Below are 17561 nucleotides of genomic sequence, written 5' to 3' on the forward strand. Positions count from 1 at the left end.
TATATAGGGATATATATATTTTTATATGTACATATATAGATATATGTTTACATATGTTACAGAGCTATAACAAAAGAATACAGCTACAGTTCTTTATTTTACTGACATGAATGGATGTAACCTGGTTATCCACAACCATTTCCAACCTTGCTTGGAATAGCTCACTTGTCATGTCCAGTCTTATTACTGCATTGAAATCAGGAAAAATTCAGCCATGTACTCAGATTCAGGCAAACTCAAGGAATTGTATCTTCCTTGCAGTGATGTAAATAACAAGTAACTGTTGAAGGAATCGCAATATAGAAGAGCATAAATCAGTTCTATCAAAGGAAAGGATGTTTCTGTATATTTAGTGGCTTGATGGGTCAAACCGTATTTTGTGATTAAACTTTTCTAGTGTTGAAAATTATATTCTATTTTGTGCAAAAGATTATTCACTCACTTTTTTATTGATATAATATGGGTCCAGGTCTTCCAAAGGTTCAGACACCATTCCTGGAGGTATGTCACCGTAAATAAATGGCAGTGTCTTTCCTGCCTCCAGGTCACTGTTTGGTTTTGGACCATTTTCATCATCATCATCTGTATGTTCTTGCTTGGGCTTTTTAGCTTTTTCTTCTGCACAACGCTTCTCAATAGCTGTGAGAGAATCTCTTGTAAAATAGCGGAAGCTTTCAGGTCCTGGTGGTACCAGCAGTGCCTGTGCCATGTTTTCATCCTGCAAATTTAATTACTTTTAGCCTCTCGCATAAGAATGACCTATAAAAGAAAATTAGGTAATTTAGGTAAGCTAGTTGTACCAACAGAAAAGAATAAAAATTTGCTCAGAAACCCTTTCCAGGCCTGAAATGGAAGCAGTGTATTTCAAGGCTGAATGAAAGAAAAAAAATTAACTGCTCAGAATTTATTCAGATATTTTACAAATAATTTTTCAGCTTTTTCTTTCTGTTCTAGAAAAATACATTACTTCTGCCCACAAACACAACTTTGCCTATGTCCTTAGACTTGCCCAGTTAGAGGAAAATATGGATATGAGTGTTTTAAAAGTGTGTCTTTTTTAACAGCAAGTATAAATGCATATTCTATGAGGTACTCTTGAAAATTGTAAACCTATATTTTACTAATCAATACTCTTTCCATTTTTTTAAGTATTAATTTAACTTTACAAGTGTAAATATTTTTATTAAATGAAAAAAAACCTTGTTTTTGTAATTAATGCTATTTAAATGACAGCAACTGAACTATGGAAGCAACGAGTACAATTCCTTCTTACTGACACTTTACCATAATGAAGGGTAATGTTAGATAACCAAAGAAGGTTAGGTTGCATTTATTGACTGTGAGCCATGAATCAAACCAACAGGCCTTTTAAGTAAAAGGAAACAGGATGTACGATTAAGATTAGGCAGGAAAGAATCCTGCCCCTGATTCTTTGCAAGGCAAGTGCCATAATATTACTTCAGACTAAAACTAGCTTGAAATCTAAGTCTGGTTCCCTATGAATGTCTTTGGTGCCAGTACTGGATGATGTCCCTGCTGCTACAACAACCCTGCAGAGTTCCCGCTCTCTGCAGCAAACTCTCCACTGTAGAACAGGTCTTTTTATGAAGCCCTGCAGGGCATCAGCTGAAAGTAATGTTCTTTTCTCTCTTACAAGTCCTTCTGCAGCAGGATCAGTTGCTTAAACTTATGCACAGTGTAGAGGTTTGAATGGCTGGAGGGAGAGGATGGCAGGAGGCAGGCAGATCTTGTTAAGGAGCAGTGCCGCCGAGTAAGAAATGATAGCCTAATATGATGTCTACTTTGCAATAGTTTGTGGCCTCGTGTACTAACAATTTTAATTATGAGACCCAGTTTTTAAGAGTGAGTTTCAGTGCTTTCAATGAGGTCTAGTTGTTTTCTGTACATGAAGCCACGTAGCCTTCCCTACGTTACTTCCTGAACGTGCAACATCTGTATTCTGGAGTTGCCATGTGTAGATTTGAGACATAATATTGTATTCATTTGCACATTCATTCAATAGCCTTTCTCCTAAACATTCTTGCCTGTCTGAAGCAGTTTGTAGAAATCGCACACAAGCACAGACACACACAAAGTGCTACAGTAATGATCTTATGAAACAATGGATTCCTGTTCAAATGACCTCCCCAAACCCAAAATCCTGTGTGAAGGTAGAAGGGAATGTTAAAAAGTGCTGGAAGAATCTACAGAAAACTGGAGGAAAGAAATTAAACTGCATATTCCTAAATCTGAATTACCAAGGTAAACCTGCTCAAATGCCACATCAAGTCTTTACCTCTGGAATGGGTTCACAGCATAGCGTCTGTGTGTAAGATCAATGTAAACTCGTTGACCTAGGTAGCTTTTCTATGAAACTAGTGTTAAAAGGTGCACCCTCTGAGTGTCATCATGGGTCTGCCTTGATGTTCAGTGCATTTGGGTAGGCTGCTCTTCATCTGTTAACAGTTATAATTACAAATGCTGTAACGAAATACATTGTCCTCACTAGAAATATGTGTTTGTATTGCTAGAAGTCCACAAAGGAGCCAGTGAATGACTAGGAAAAGTAATATTAGCAGACTTGGGATTTCACTGTATTTCTCAGACAGTCATAAAACATACTTTAAAAAAGTTTTTTTTCTTCACAAGTTGGAAACACTGCTTGAGTGCTGCCTCCACTACTGTCCAGTGCAGTTACATCTTTCCTGTGTGCTGCTATTACACAAGAAGGTTTTTCCTGTACTAAGTACGCTTCAAGTGTTTTCATTCAGATTCAAAGCTTAAAAGAACAACATACAAATATGTATTTGATTACTGTTGCTATTAGGCAATTTAATAGAACAAAGCAACAAAAGTGATTCTGTTCCCCCCACCGAGCCCTGAACAAGCTCTTAACAATTCTTGAACTATAAACCACTCATTTGTTAGTGATAGCTTCTCTCTTCCTCCTTCACTGGTTTTAAAATTCCTTGTTACCTAGTAACTAAACTGCCAGGACATGAATGATACTGGGCAGAATTCAGATAAAGAATTCTGTAGATATAATAATTTCAGAACAGCTTTCCTTAAAAACCAGTCTTTAAAGGAATAGTCTCAAAAATACATGTGGTCCAGGCCCGTCAAAACCAGATACTGTTCAACAAAAAGGATTTCAAGTTTTGAAACACAATTTGGGCCTAGATACTGTATGTATAAAGGTCTACAAGTCTATAGATTTCATTAGAAAAAACAAGCTCTGGTTTATTAAAGACATAATTTTGCCAAATAAATCCGTTAAATTATATTAGAGCACAGCATTACATAAATCTTTCTCCAGTTTTTCTTTAGTCCCTTCCTTTGAATAATAATATTGAGCAATAAACAGTATCCATATGTTCTTAATTTTATGTATATTTCAGTTAATTATATTATGCCCATGGATAACTTGTTAAATTTTATTTTTGGCTATAATTATCTTCACACCATATACACAGAAGATGACTCAGAAAGTGAAATATCTGTGCTAACGATGTCAAATTGATTTTTGTGTGTTTCTGAAGAAGCCAGAAGAAGTGGCCTGAAGGTATGTATTTTTATGATGTCTTAAATCAGACATATGGTAAAAGTGAAAGTACCAGTGTAAGAGCCAGGTGGATCCTATGATTACTTAGTAAAATCATAAGGTTATCTAACAGGTTATTTGCATTCTGCATGAGAAGGTCCACATGCATACTTTTCAAGGCAGAGAAATGGCAAACCTTGCAGGTTTTCTTATGGAATTTTTTTTTTTTCCTTTTAGAACACTGGATTCGAATTATCTTCATGCTAAAATCTAGAAAAAGCTGACTACTGAGATTTTCATTCCATTAAAACTGAAACACTGGCACACAAACAGCATTTGATTAGAATTGGAGTAAGTGCAAGGATAGCAAATGGAATCTGTAAAATGACCAACCATCACATTTTTCTTATGTTAATCTTTACTTTGAGAGGCTGCAATTGGAATATCTTCCTCCATGCCAAGCACAGCAATAGCCTCTCAGATGCTAAAACCTGGGTAAAAACCTCTGCTCTAAATCGCTAATGTTAATAAGACTAGCTATCTCATATTAGGCCAGTAATGATATTTGTCCAAATCAAAAAGGTGGGGCTCCCATGGTAGGACAGTCAGAAAGAACAGGGCTAATGGCAATTCAGAAGTAAAAAGTGTCGCTGTTGTGTGCTGATGTTGTGAGAAAATTAGCAAAACTCAAACAACCACTGTCCTAAGGAGGAAAGGACTACACAGGGTGGGCATGCAGGAAGTCTAAAGAAGTAAGTCATCTTGACTCCCTCTCTTAGTATTTGGGAAGTTGCTTTGCAAAATTCAGGTACTAGTTTTCTGGAAGTGAAGATAATTTATGTTTAAATTACTATAATCAAATTCAAAATTGGGTAATGCTGCACTCATTTTTTCCTAAAAACAAAAGGAATGGTAAATATAATTTTGTTGTGAAAATGATCTACAATGAAATATCTTTATTTAAATATCTCATGGTCTTTATGCACAGAGGCTAATGTCACAAAGAAAAACCCATCCCCTTATATGCCAAAGTGCTTTAAAGTATTTTTTTACAGTTACAGATTATATTTTCGTAACTGACATTTGCCTTGTTTTTCCTGGCATCCTTGCACTATTTTTTAATGCTTTAAAAATGTTTCAATAAGAAACAGAACTCAAAAAAATGAGCCCAAAAATGTCACTGCTGTAATTCAAAGTGGTAAATGTAATGCAATACACAGTTAATTCAGATATCTAAAGAGATAGCTGTGATAACAGAGATATCAGTGAAAACTATCTATGGGTCCTAAGCCAAGGAATCCTTCAGTGTTGGTTCCACAAAAGTTGGTATTTCCTAGGAAAGGAGTGAACTTCCTCAAAGCTGAAAACAGAGTCCAGCATTTAGCATTTGCTCAGAACCTGCCTCTTTAAACTGTAATCTACTAATGTAAACTATGATAATTTTCGTTTACAGGTCCCAACTGACTAATATGTAGGGTTTGTTGTCCTTAATTTTTGTTTACAGGTTCCAACTGACTAATATGTAGGGTTGGTTTCCCTTTTTTCCATTCCTTCCAACATTTATCACTCATCTATTGTGTCATTTTCCTTAGACTGTAATTTCTCTGTAGCAATGCCTATAATTTTTGTCTGGATTTGTACAGTCAGCCTCAGTAGCCTATAGGCATTAATGTTATGTAACTATTCAAAATAAAAATAACAAAATCAACATCAGGTATTAATAAAATTAATAAATCACGGAAGACAAAAATACTTGTTATGAGAATATGAAATCAACTAATAAGGATATGTAACAGAAATATTATTTCCTTAATAAAAAATTACTTCAAAGGTTTTAGAAGGGGGTAGTGACAAGTGGCTGAATATGAATTGTAGTTCACAGTGGATGAAACCTGACCAAAAAACAGTAAATACAGCAAATATTAATGAATTAATACTAACGTGGTGCTCCAGGGATGTTACATGCAATTTTATTGAATGCCCTCAGTAATGACTTGCAATAAAGTGTGAAAACACATTAACTAACCTTAAGAACCTGAACCTAAAGAAAAGAAAGTACTGTAACAGTTTGCAGATCTCGGTAGAATATAATACATGAGGTTCTGTCTGACTGGTGAAAGACTAGGCAAATGGGAAAACACTCAAAGCAGACTGGAAAGCAGTCCCAGACCTGTCTGAAAGATCCAGAAGCTGCTTCTTGGGAGGGCATCTTTAGACACGCTCTCTTCCTCACCAAGACATTGCTATGGATAGTCTTTCCCCCCACTTATTTGCCTGTTTGTGACCATTGCTGTTCCACAGTCATCTATTTTCTTCCCTCTATCTCATTGCTACATTCACTTTTGAATTAATTTCTTCCTATTTCTTCTCTCCCCCTGTTTAGGAGAGGAAATAGTGGATTAAGAATCTTACATCAAGGCCAACATATGCTGTACCTAGTAAACTGGAGCAATAAAAAAATAGATATATCATGTAAAGAAATGAACCTTGATTTCTCAGATACATACCTGCAAGTTGTAGAGCCCTGAAAAAAATCATTTGACCCATTTATTTATGAAAACTGATCAAAATCTCTAAAAATTCTTTACATGCATGCTCACCTTATATTTCCTTTAACACCACAAATTGCCCCTGAGAAGGTGTGAAAAGAGATCAAGTGTGACTACTTGAAGTATTGGAGAAACCTGAAGGTGGCCAAATGAAAACTATATGCAATTTAAGAGGAAGAGGAAGGGTCTCTTTCTTGGCCCATCAACCCAATTGTAATACAGTATTTGTTTAATATTTTGCAAATACCTTCCAACGTTAAGGATCCTTACTTTCTAATGAAAAATAGATACAATACATGTAACACGAATTTCTACGGCTAGACTTTACTAAAGATGATAATTTCATTTTCTCACTGATATTTTAGTGAAGATACATTGTCCTATATCTAACAGCCATCTTATGAAGCGAAACATTATTTATGGCTGAGAAGAAAAGATAGTCTTACCTTTCTTTTTCTAAGAAATGCCAAATCTCAGAAAGTAGCCACTGGATCTTTTGCTATCATGAAAACAAAAAGGCTACATTTCTAGCAGAAAATGGAACTGGTAATAAAAGTTTCTCCCTGGGAGCTGAAGCTTCTTCAAGACAGAAGTTTCTTCAAGAATCTGTCATTCTTTCTTCCTGTGTCCAAAGCTTCTCAGAAGTAATTGTGGTAGACAAAGATAAGTCTACATATTGATGTAGATACATTTTTGCAACCTAAGAGCAAAGAGATGTAGGAAAAGCAGGGTGGAACATGGGTTAGTCCACAAAACCTAATACAGACCAAAAGTGCATTAAGGAATATTCTTTAAATTATATGAGTGAAAAAAATCAATTTATTCTTTTACATGCATGCTTTAATTAAAAGGAAAAAATGGGTCTTGTTGAGATTTATAGATACTAATGCAGTCATTAGTAGACATGGAATAACAGTGCCTGGGCTGATGGGAGTGTCCTCATTTGTCACTTAGGGAACTGCACAACGTTATCATTCCTCCCCACTGGATTTACTGTCTTTAATCAGGAATAGCAGTTAATTCAGCCTGTATTTCATGAAAATATGGATACTTCTTCATGTTTTTTATCTTAGAGAAAGTCAGTATAAAAGTTCTTTTCTGTGGACAAAATTTTTCTTCCACTTGGAGCAATGTGTAGCAGGAAAAGACAATCTCTTCAATTTAAATATTGCGTCATTACAAGAGCTCACCAAAGGTTGGTGTTGTCTTCCTTAGTCTTTAAAGCTTTAATAATCTGAGTATTTAGTTATTTAAACAGTCTACTTACAACTTGCAAACTTTAGTCTTCAGCCATTGTAATTGAGATGAGATGTCTTTGAGACATTTATTATTGATTGAGCTAGATACTCTGGCTCTTTTTGTACTTCTTTATGTTATTGTTATTTTGTTTTTACTCCCAGAGAAGAAAAGAAAAAGAAGATATCCCCCTTTTTTAGGTCTCTGCTCCTGCCATAGCAGCCCTTAATAATATTTTCCTCCAAATACAGTGAGAATGAGCAGCCACTGTAGAAACCCTGTAGATAAAGAAAAATCTGTGTAGACACAGAACAGGTCAAAGAGTACACAGAAGGTGGGAAAACAGAAAGCAAAAGCTTTTGAGTAGACCACTGCTTCTTTTGTATATAAAGATAGAAGATCTCCAAGAACTCCTGCAGAAAATACATTACAAAAACTAACCTAGAAGTTACCTACTAACAGTTACTATTAAACTAGAATTACATTTTTCCAAAGATGAAATAAGTTGTACCACAATTAGAGCTTCTATTTGCTTAATAACATAACATAAGGTCATGCCAACAGCAAACTCTTTCAAAGTCCTGGTCATTTTCAGTATCAGTAAGACACTGATTCAGCACAGCTTACTGTGGTGAGTCACTACTGGAGAGGCTCCACTGAAGACATCTGAAAGTTGTGTCTCCAGCATTAACCTCAGGGGATAATGACTCTCATAGTGCCACCAATGATACTTATCCACCAATGCATATTTTACACTGAATGCAGCTTTCCCTGGGGCTATGTAGAGGATTTCCCCAACCCTTTGCCTATTGGGTGCATCTGGCTTCTGCTTCTGAAGTAGCACTGTGGCTGAAATCTGATCTCATGGTCAGATACAATGCAAATAATGTGTAAGTGCAATTGCTTGAAAGTTTTAAAATAATATGAAAGGGATACTATAGATTCCTAATAAAAGAGTAGTCTTAATTTCAATTTAAATAATATTAAGCATTCATATGCATTTGATTTCAAAAGAGGGGGTGTAACTTCTATCCAGCTGTTAAAATATTTGCCAGTTTACAAAATGTAAAATGAGGAATTCATCTTTCATGTGAAAATTGTTAATAACACTAGCAGTGCAGGGTATTTCAATACATCTGTATTTCGAGTTACAGCACAATGCAGAGAACCTTTTTTCACATGTAAGCTTAGTCTCCACCTCCCTGTTTTTTATATCCATGTCTCTTTGTACTGCCTGTATCTCCAATAGATAGGAGATACAGCTTTGTAACTACTAATGCTATACATCATTGTAGTACAGTAGTTATCAATGGTAGTCACAGCAAAGGAATGAGGTTGGCATTATTGCAAGCCCTTTGTCCTGAATTTATAATAGGCCTAGGCCATAGCAGAGTAATTTAATTACAGAATTTCAATTAATAACTCATCTCATATAGTTTTTAGCTTTTTTTTTTCTGCATAATGCAGATATTTTTAATACTCAAAAAAAATACTTTGAGTTTTTTTTAATATGTCTTTAGTTCTCACCCCAAGACTAGAAATTTTCATAGGCAGGTTCATAGATTATAGAGTTTTACTGTAGTTGAAGGTGATAACAGAGCATTATTATGTTGACCAAAATAATTTTTATTTGGGTAGATTATTGCAATTCAGCTTCCAAGAGTGAATCGTAGGTAAAATCTCAGCTCTAGTCAGAGGTATTTCCTGATGGACAGATTGTATATATTCTTTTCTGTGGAACTCCTGCCTCAACTCTTCTTCCTCTATGGCATCAGCATTTAAGTCTGGTTAGAATATCCTTCAAACTCTGAGATATGATATTGCTTCCAAAAAAAAGTTACAAACGATATCCTCATACACTTGAGATCCCTTTCAATGTAATAATGAGCTGGAAAAGACAGTTGCATATTACTGTCACATTGACCTGTGGCAAGATGTGTGACTCCATCTGAAATGTGATTTAGAAATCAAATGGGGTCATTTGAAATTAGATACTCTTATAAAGACCCTTATAGGACAATATGACAGTGATGGCTTCAACTAAGTGAAATCTCATGTTAGAGACAAAAGCCAGACAATGAACGGAAATTGTGGGCAACCATATGGACATCTAATGTCTTAAGTGATTATAAAAATGTTAACCTGGACTTAGATTAACAGGAGACAGAGCTATCCACAAAATTAATTGTCCAGATTCAGAATTATCTGTTGCATGTTCTCCATTATCTAGATTCAACTAGTTCCTTATGGCTTTTTGTACTCACAATTTAAATGTGCTGACAAGTGAAACATTGGAACACACATCAGTATTGATTGGTATGGAGGTAATTAAAGAAGTCACAATAAAGCATCAGTTAGCAATACCTAAATACATCACAGTATCTATTTTGCTTTGGAAAAAAAAGCCGACCCAAAACAAAACAAAACAAAAAAACAAGCTTTGTTTGAAAAGCAATACTCTTTTCTAAATTTTTCCATGGAAACTTATGAAAATGCATTTGTAACAGAAAACATTGCTTATAAACCTAGAAAAAAATAACAAATTATTGAACTCAGAAAATTAACCGAATCATTAAGAACCATGCAGCTGGAACATGTGCTTTCCTAGTCTTACTAAGCCCCAGAAACTGATCAATACAAAATATGAAAGAATAAACTGTATAGCACAAGATTAATGGATTGTATTTAGACTTTGACAGTTGTCTAGGAAACGAAAAGGGAAGAATTGGAACTTCTGGCTGAGAGGCTTACATACAATTCTAAACTGAATGTGAGCGTTCCTACACAAGGAGCAAAATGCACAGAAAGTCAGCATGTAAATAGAGTGCTTTATGCCTGTGGTTTAACACAGCGTATGAAAAATGTACATGATTTCTTCAGATATCATGGTAGTTCCTACTGAAACTTAACCAAGCCCTAAATTTGGAATGTTTTCCAAATGGATTATGGAAATATGACTTTGATCTAGTCACTACATGCATGTAATAAATCCAAAAGAGCAAAGCCTATGAGTTACAAGTTCTAGAACCCCTTTAAAAAGTGTCTCTTGTAATGCTGAACTTTAAGTATACTAATGAAACATTGTGCTAATTAGAGACCTATGGCTTTAAGTAATATACACTACAGAAAGTGTTATAGCAGCTACTAGAATTTTAGTATTCTTCCTCTTATAACACAAACTAAAGCGAGTTGATATGTAGGAAATACATGGCAAGTAACTTAAACAGCTGTTAGTAAAAAACTTTCAGGAAGACTCCTTTAATACTCAGTTACAAATTCACTCAGTAGGAGGAAATTCCTTCCTAACACAGGTTGAACTTTTTTTATACTGCTTTTGGTCAGAACTTGTGTCTCAGGCCAGGCTTCTTGATAGCAACATTTTGGCCTTAAATATTAGTGATAGGCTTTTCTTTAGACACTTCATCCGAATGAAAGTAAATATGAGGATTGCCCTCTTTCAGTTAAATCAGACACTGGACTACTGGGGCCTTTTGAGATTACTTATTTCTGCCATGAAGTTTATTCTGCTCAGACCTAAAATAACATCATAAATGGATTGCCTCTCCTACCATAAACCCTAGCACTTTCGCTTTCATCTGTTGTACACAAGTTGTACAAATGACTGGGCTTTAAAATAAACAGAATTTTTGAAAAAGATTCAAAGCTGTTTGTGATGAGTGCAATGTGTCTTGCTCCTTGGCAGGGCATATTAAAGCATATGCCTTCACTCATTTAAAAGGGCTCTCCCTCTGTAACATAGAAGTTATCACAGGAAACTCAATTTTTTTGCAACAGTTTAAATTTGGGGAATTCCTTCCCTCAAAACAGTGCTTTTCTAAAGAAAACACATTCAAATATCTGTTCTAATAGATATTTATCTGTGGTGAAAAATATCTTGCTTTGACTGTCACTGTGGAGTTAGGTTAACTTTTCTAAAATATATGGGGTTTTGTCATTCCTATGGCTTACTATCCTAATCATATAGTCTACCAGCTTGATCCTTTTTACTTAACCATTGCACAATCACATACACATTCAAAGTAAATGCTCTTAACAATAGTAACTGCAGAGAAATTTCAGTACTCAAGGAAATCAAGTTGGTATCATGTTAACTGCATCTGAGAAAAAAAAAAAATCCTCTGTGGAACAGAGGCAAATTCACCTTCAGGTTTCCAAGATGGCCACACATATATTTCAAATATGAATAAAAGGGGATAAAAATATTCTTGTACCAAAGTCTTGGTGCTGTTCCACAGTTATATTCTGTGACTGGCTTTTGAAAAGGCAGTGAAAGTTGTTTATTAAGACAGTGCATTTAATATCTGAAAACTTATTTGGACATACTTAAAATTAGACCAAGAACTTTGGCTTCCTGAGAGTATATTTTTAATCAATGTAAATCTGGAATTCCTTAGTGTGTCCAAATATTAAAGGATAATACAGCTACACATAAGAAAGGGCAGACTTTCAAGGAAACTCAAACCAATGTAGGCAAAAATCTGGGACATGTTTGGCCAAATTCAGACTACATGGGTTCATGTAATTTCTGCTTCTATCCCAGGACTACCAGCCAGAGAAAGGACATGATTTCTGAGAAATTATGGCAGTTTTTTCCTCAATGAGTAGGTAGCCAGGCCACATAGTGAGATATATGTACCTATATACATATCCATAGAGGGAACTATTCTTCCTCTGAACAAATAATTTCCTTTTATTCCTTGCTCATTTTAATTCTTCAGAATTCTTCTTCCTGTTAAGTGATTATACTGGGGTATACTGAAGGGGTCACAGAGCCAATAGTACAGATACTCTTCTCAGCCATTTTCCATACTGGCATTTGTGATATCCTTTCAGATTTACTAGTGTTCCTCATGCTTTTATTCAGGAAATGGTGCACAGCTCTATGTGCTGCTCAGCTGATCTATACATATGTAGCAACTTACAACACATGTGAAACATCAGCTTTGCTAAGCAGGTAGCTCAACAGTACAGCGCGTATGCAATTGATAAATCTGGGATGGGCCAGGCTTGCTGCATACGGACTACACAGTCAATACATACATTTTCAAAACGTGATCATTTGATAAGGATATCTGACATCCAGCAAACCAATAGTCAGGAATCCAGAAAAGCATCAGGAAAAACAAATTCCAGGTTGAAAAAGGGACCTGTGCACATGGTAGCTCTATGATTATACTAGCCTAAGTAGAACTACTCGGTAGAGAAATCAATAGCAATAAAGAATTAATAACTAGACATATAATTAATCTGAGCATAAATAACCTTTTCCTCAAAGTTTTTACATGTGAAAAAGCTTCATAGAAGCTTAAGCTCTTTAATTAAATTTTAACATTTTAGTTGCATTTTTAACCGTAAAACATGTTCCATGATTTGTCTTAGTTGTTCGAGCAAGTGAACAGTATTTTATTTGTAGGAAAACCTTACAAAGACTGGTGACCAGTTTAAGAGCACCAGTTGGCTGGTGCTTTTGGCTTTTTCTTTTTCTTTTTTTTTTTTGGAAAGAAATAATTTTGGGATTGATAATGAACAAATGAGGGAACAGATACTACTGTGACCTAGTATTTAACTTGCTTACTCCTTTTTGGGATTACAGTGGTAATACACTCACATTACGGTTACTCAAGAGCATATGGTGCTCCTACTCTATATTTATATTTTGAAGTAATAGAGTCCCTGCCTGAGCTGCTCTTACCCCTACTCCCTCTGTCATAAGACAAGGAAAACCAAGCAGTAACACCATCACAGTAATATACTAGGTATTCCAGTTGTTCATAAAGAAAATTTTGATGAAACCAGGTGAACTGGTTGTAAGATACCTGTTCCAATGTCTAGGTCCTATGGGAGAGCAGTTAATACCAAACTTAGAGATGCCATTGGCAATGTGCTTCAAAGCTTTAATGTGTATCTGTAATGAGTATCAGCAGCTTTCCAGTGAAGGGGATGCAGTTTCCTATAGATGGATTTTATGGTTGTTGACATGTGATTTGATAGATTCACTAAAGCCACGGCTCAGAGTGTGTACTTTTGCTCTGTAAGTAGTCTCAGCTAGTGAGCATCAATTTTATTTTGATATTTTAAACCTTTCATTTATTCATGTGAGGATGAAAAAAAACCATTCCCTGCAAATGGTAACAGCATCTATTACTGATTAGCAGCTATAAGGTAAAAAAAAAATAGAAGAGTTACACTGAATGGCAAATAAGCTAATTAGACTTTTGAAAGTTAAGTTTCTAACTTCTAACTAGAATTTCCTGATAAAGAACAAGTAAATGCAACTTCCTGAAACTTATTTTCAATAGTAATTCTCAGGGTTCAACAAATAGATATCTTAACAAGTACAGTACTAAAATATCAGAAAGTTGCATTTATTTCCTTAATAGGTTTAAATCAGGCAGAGTTCAAGCAATTTTTTCATTTGTCACCTTTTGGCAAGAACAACATATGGGTAAGAAGAGCCAGGATTTTCTCTTTAGAGAACAAGGTCATACCTTTCCTCCCTTCTACAAAGACCTAGTATCTGCTCGTCTCTGATCCATCAAAAGCTGTGGGACTCCAGCAATGTAATTGATACATAGCATACACATAACAAATTGTACAGGGCTGAGAATGTGAGCAGCAGAAGGAAATGAACCAGTCAGAGCACCAGTCAGAAAGTTCCATCTTACATCCCACCATCCTTTTTTGCTTCTAAAATCCTTATTCTTCTGAAGGCAAATAAATTTATCTCCGTGCCTAATCTTCATAAGGTACAAATTAACTCACGTAATGCTATCTGAGGAAGAAAAAGAGGTGAAAACACAAGATGTGTTGTCACAATATTGATTTAAATCCCCATACTTTCTACCCTTTCTCCTTTCCCTTCATCCCTCTCCACTCCAGGTTACCTGATAATAAATGGAAATGACCAAACTACCACTCCAACAGAATCTGAGAGGGCACAGGGCAATTGTTTAATGTTCTCCAATGAAAAAGTCTTTACCTCTGCTTGCATCTAGCATTAGCTAAACAGAAATTTACAATGCTGAGCTTAATTGGCACAGCAAAGAAAATCAGTATGAGCTCTTCTGCTCATTAGAGGAAAAAACATAGGCTAACAACACAAGCATCACTTCTATAAATATCAAGCCTAATAAACAACATATCTGTTTAACAGGTGCCGTGAGGCTTCAGATTACTGCAGCAACTCACGTTCTAGACTTTAACAATCTTTCCTCACAAAATGGAGATGTGCAAGAGAGCAAAAATTAAATATTAAACTGTTAGAATTAAAAAGTCTGAAACTGTTTTCTTGACAAATCAATTAGGAAAGCACAAACATGGTATATTTAAAAACAAACACGATCATTATTATTAATTATTTTGAAGTTATACAAGGACATCACAGACACATTGATTTGGCACTGTAAAAAATACAAATTAAAAACCTTACCCTTTAATATACCTACTTCAGGTACAGGCCTCACTTGCTACTCTGAGTACCACCTGAGAGCCAATCCTGCTCTCTTTTTCTTATATGGATCGAGATGTGATTTGTAAACAGTGCACTCCCTATTTTTTTGGCATTTTTTTATTTCTACTGTTTTCTCTTGGAAATAATTCCTAAATTGATACTATGATAACACATATAGTTTTAATGTTAACGTGTGCCTGTAGAATCACTACTGAAAACAGAATTCACGTATCAAAGTGATCTTCAATTGACATTTTCCTTTTACCTTCAATAACTGACAGCTTTAATTATTACTGATAACAATGAATGAGACAATAGATAAATGGACAATAACATGAAGAATTATAATAATTCTTGTGCTGATTTCTTCAAATGTTCCTACTAAGAAGCATATATTACTTAAGACAGTAATGTTACAGACAAAATTTTAACTGTATCATCAGTGTGGACCTCTGATTAATTAACAGTTGGTGAGCCCATTCTCTCATACACACAGACACGCAGCAGTGCAAAAAAAATGGCACAGAAAGAAAAAAATCCCTTATAGATCTTCTACAAAATCCAGCCAATAAGAGAATTTCTTCAAATACAATATATATATATTGAAAATAGCAGTAACAAACCACATAGATTTTATTTCTGGATCATCAGAATCTTATGAGACCTGCTGTTCCTGAGCCTGAATATTACCAGATTTTTCTTACTAGGAAACAAGGTCACTTCTGTAAAATGCCAGGAATTAATTTAGTATACCTTGATTACAAAATGATCTGATTTTGAGAGTAAGACTACTGCATCATAACATCACATTAAGAGTACAAGGCCAGATACCAGATTTAACGAGTTTAAATGAAAAAAAAATCACACCATTATCACAATCAGACAGTACAAAATGGCTTTGAATTCCCCATTTCATCTTTGGCTTTACCTTAACAGCAGACCAGAGGGTAAAATCTGATTCCAAAATGTGGGAAAGATCATATTGCTAAGATTTATTATGGCTACAATGAAATGTTTTGCCAGCTTACCTGATTGAAAGAGAATGACAAATCACTGCAACGCCAAGCATCCAAAAATAATGTGATAATATATGTCTCCTCCTGAAATAGTCCAGATTTCCATCCACAAAGCTTTACTAATTATTTATAATTTCTGTATTCTCAGTGAAAAAGAAAACACAGAGACCTTTCCAGAATCCTCCCTGATTCTGCCTCCGCTTCCTGTTCTCAGTCTCACTCTATGGTACCCAACATATATCAGAAAACAGCTTATTAGGAGAAGGAGGGGGTGAAGGGTGGGGGAATGGAGGGGGAGCAGAAGTGAAAAAAACGCAGCACCTAACGTGGCAGCTCCACCTACTGGTAAAGATAATGAATCAAAACGTACAATGCATCAGTTTCTGAGGCGCCTTTATCCCAGTTTGTTCTGACCTACACATCCACCAGTTCCCGTGTAGTAAGTTCCTCCGAGCAAGCAGCAGAGCAGCCCACAAACCCACACTGACTATTGGATCACCATTTTAAAGATTTTTTCTTAAAATAATTAAATTTAAAGCCAGATGTCTATATGCATTCAGCAGAGAATTTAGTTTGAAATGTGCTGTTTCCTTTAAAAATCCGTGGGAAGAGAGGACTGTGTAAATACCAGAGCACAGACACTGACTGCACCCCTAACTTGTGTATGCTGAACTTGCATCTTGATACTGTGTTATCCATTAAATACTACTATGCATTTTTGGCATTATGTTAATTTCTTTTATGTCTGTAAAATGTAGTATGCTTATGTAAAAAACATAGCTCAAAGTCTTTCCTTAGACAGCATTCCTGGGCATGTGCTTACCTAGGATTCCTCTAGCCATCCTGGGAAGAATTACTAGAGCACTGGCTCCAACATTGCCTGGTCCATGGGCAACAACATTGAGTGAATAACGTGCTTCAGGCAACATATTTTGTCCTGCATGTCAGTTTGAGGAGTATTGTATCTGTAGAAATGCTGAGCAATGTCAGCAAGTGTGTGTAATGTATTAACTCATAGCCTTGGGTTAGAGATCACTACAGTTCCCAACCAATTTAAAATCAACCTACTGACTTTGTTCAGTCATGTGGGATTTAATGAACAAACATTATTCCACACAGCAAGAAGAAAGAGTATAGGAGACAATGAATATTTTACTCTTCGGTAGTCTGTATTTTCTTTCAGTAGCTCTTCAGTAGTGTCTAGAGAGAGCCCCATTCTCTGTCCCACCAGTCACATACATTGTTTTGGATGTGAGGACTCCAGGGCAGCCATCACATATCCAGCCTGAAGGCCGCTACCAAATCACAACTACACAAAGCAGCAGCAGTGGTGACAACTGCATACAGATGATGTCTTTTTTCTCCAGTATCATAGAGAAATCCCTATTCAAATTAGCATACTTAAACTACAATCCTTAAACATTTCTGTCAATTTGTTAGTAGTCCTTTTAATTTCAGTTAAGTTTTCTGTATGCTTGACAGATACAAATACCAAATTCCTGAATTTGGCTAATAACAGTAAACAGAAATAAGTTTTCAAATGTATGCATTCTGTATGTACAGATAATCTCTGTATATTAAGAAAAAGAGATGAGCTCCCACATTGCAAATGCAGCTGCATTACTTCCCTTGTTTGTTTTTGTAGAACCCTAATGTAGAACCAGAGCACATGAGGACAATCCTGATCACACTGTACAAGAAAATCCCTCCTTTTTATTTCAAAGAGACTTTGTGGGTGTGAACATATA

The 17561-nt window shown here is 35.5% G+C and overlaps 1 protein-coding gene across 7 annotated transcripts in view; it reads right to left on the reverse strand.

The window, feature by feature from the left end:
- The window catches only part of LOC130606984 (sodium channel protein type 2 subunit alpha-like), a 75662-nt gene extending 59581 nt beyond the window's left edge, over positions 1 to 16081 (reverse strand). For 4 of the 7 annotated variants that reach the window (XM_057423668.1, XM_057423670.1, XM_057423669.1 and 1 more), the window contains exons 1-4: positions 15826 to 16081; positions 7358 to 7604; positions 6537 to 6790; positions 443 to 759 (exon numbers count right to left, since the gene is read on the reverse strand). In XM_057423668.1, the coding sequence (XP_057279651.1) occupies positions 443 to 709 (267 nt within the window). In that variant the 5' untranslated portion in view covers positions 710 to 759; positions 6537 to 6790; positions 7358 to 7604; positions 15826 to 16081. The remainder of the gene's footprint in view (positions 1 to 442; positions 760 to 6536; positions 6791 to 7357; positions 7605 to 15825) is intronic. The other 3 variants (XM_057423673.1, XM_057423672.1, XM_057423674.1) reach the window with 3 other exon arrangements.
- Positions 16082 to 17561: the final 1480 nt, after the last annotated feature.

The sequence above is a fragment of the Pezoporus wallicus genome, unplaced genomic scaffold (assembly GCF_028554395.1).
Source record: "Pezoporus wallicus isolate ANWC-B61680 ecotype Strahan unplaced genomic scaffold, APGP_CSIRO_Pwel_v1 contig_1181, whole genome shotgun sequence".
NCBI classification, from domain to species: domain Eukaryota; kingdom Metazoa; phylum Chordata; class Aves; order Psittaciformes; family Psittacidae; genus Pezoporus; species Pezoporus wallicus.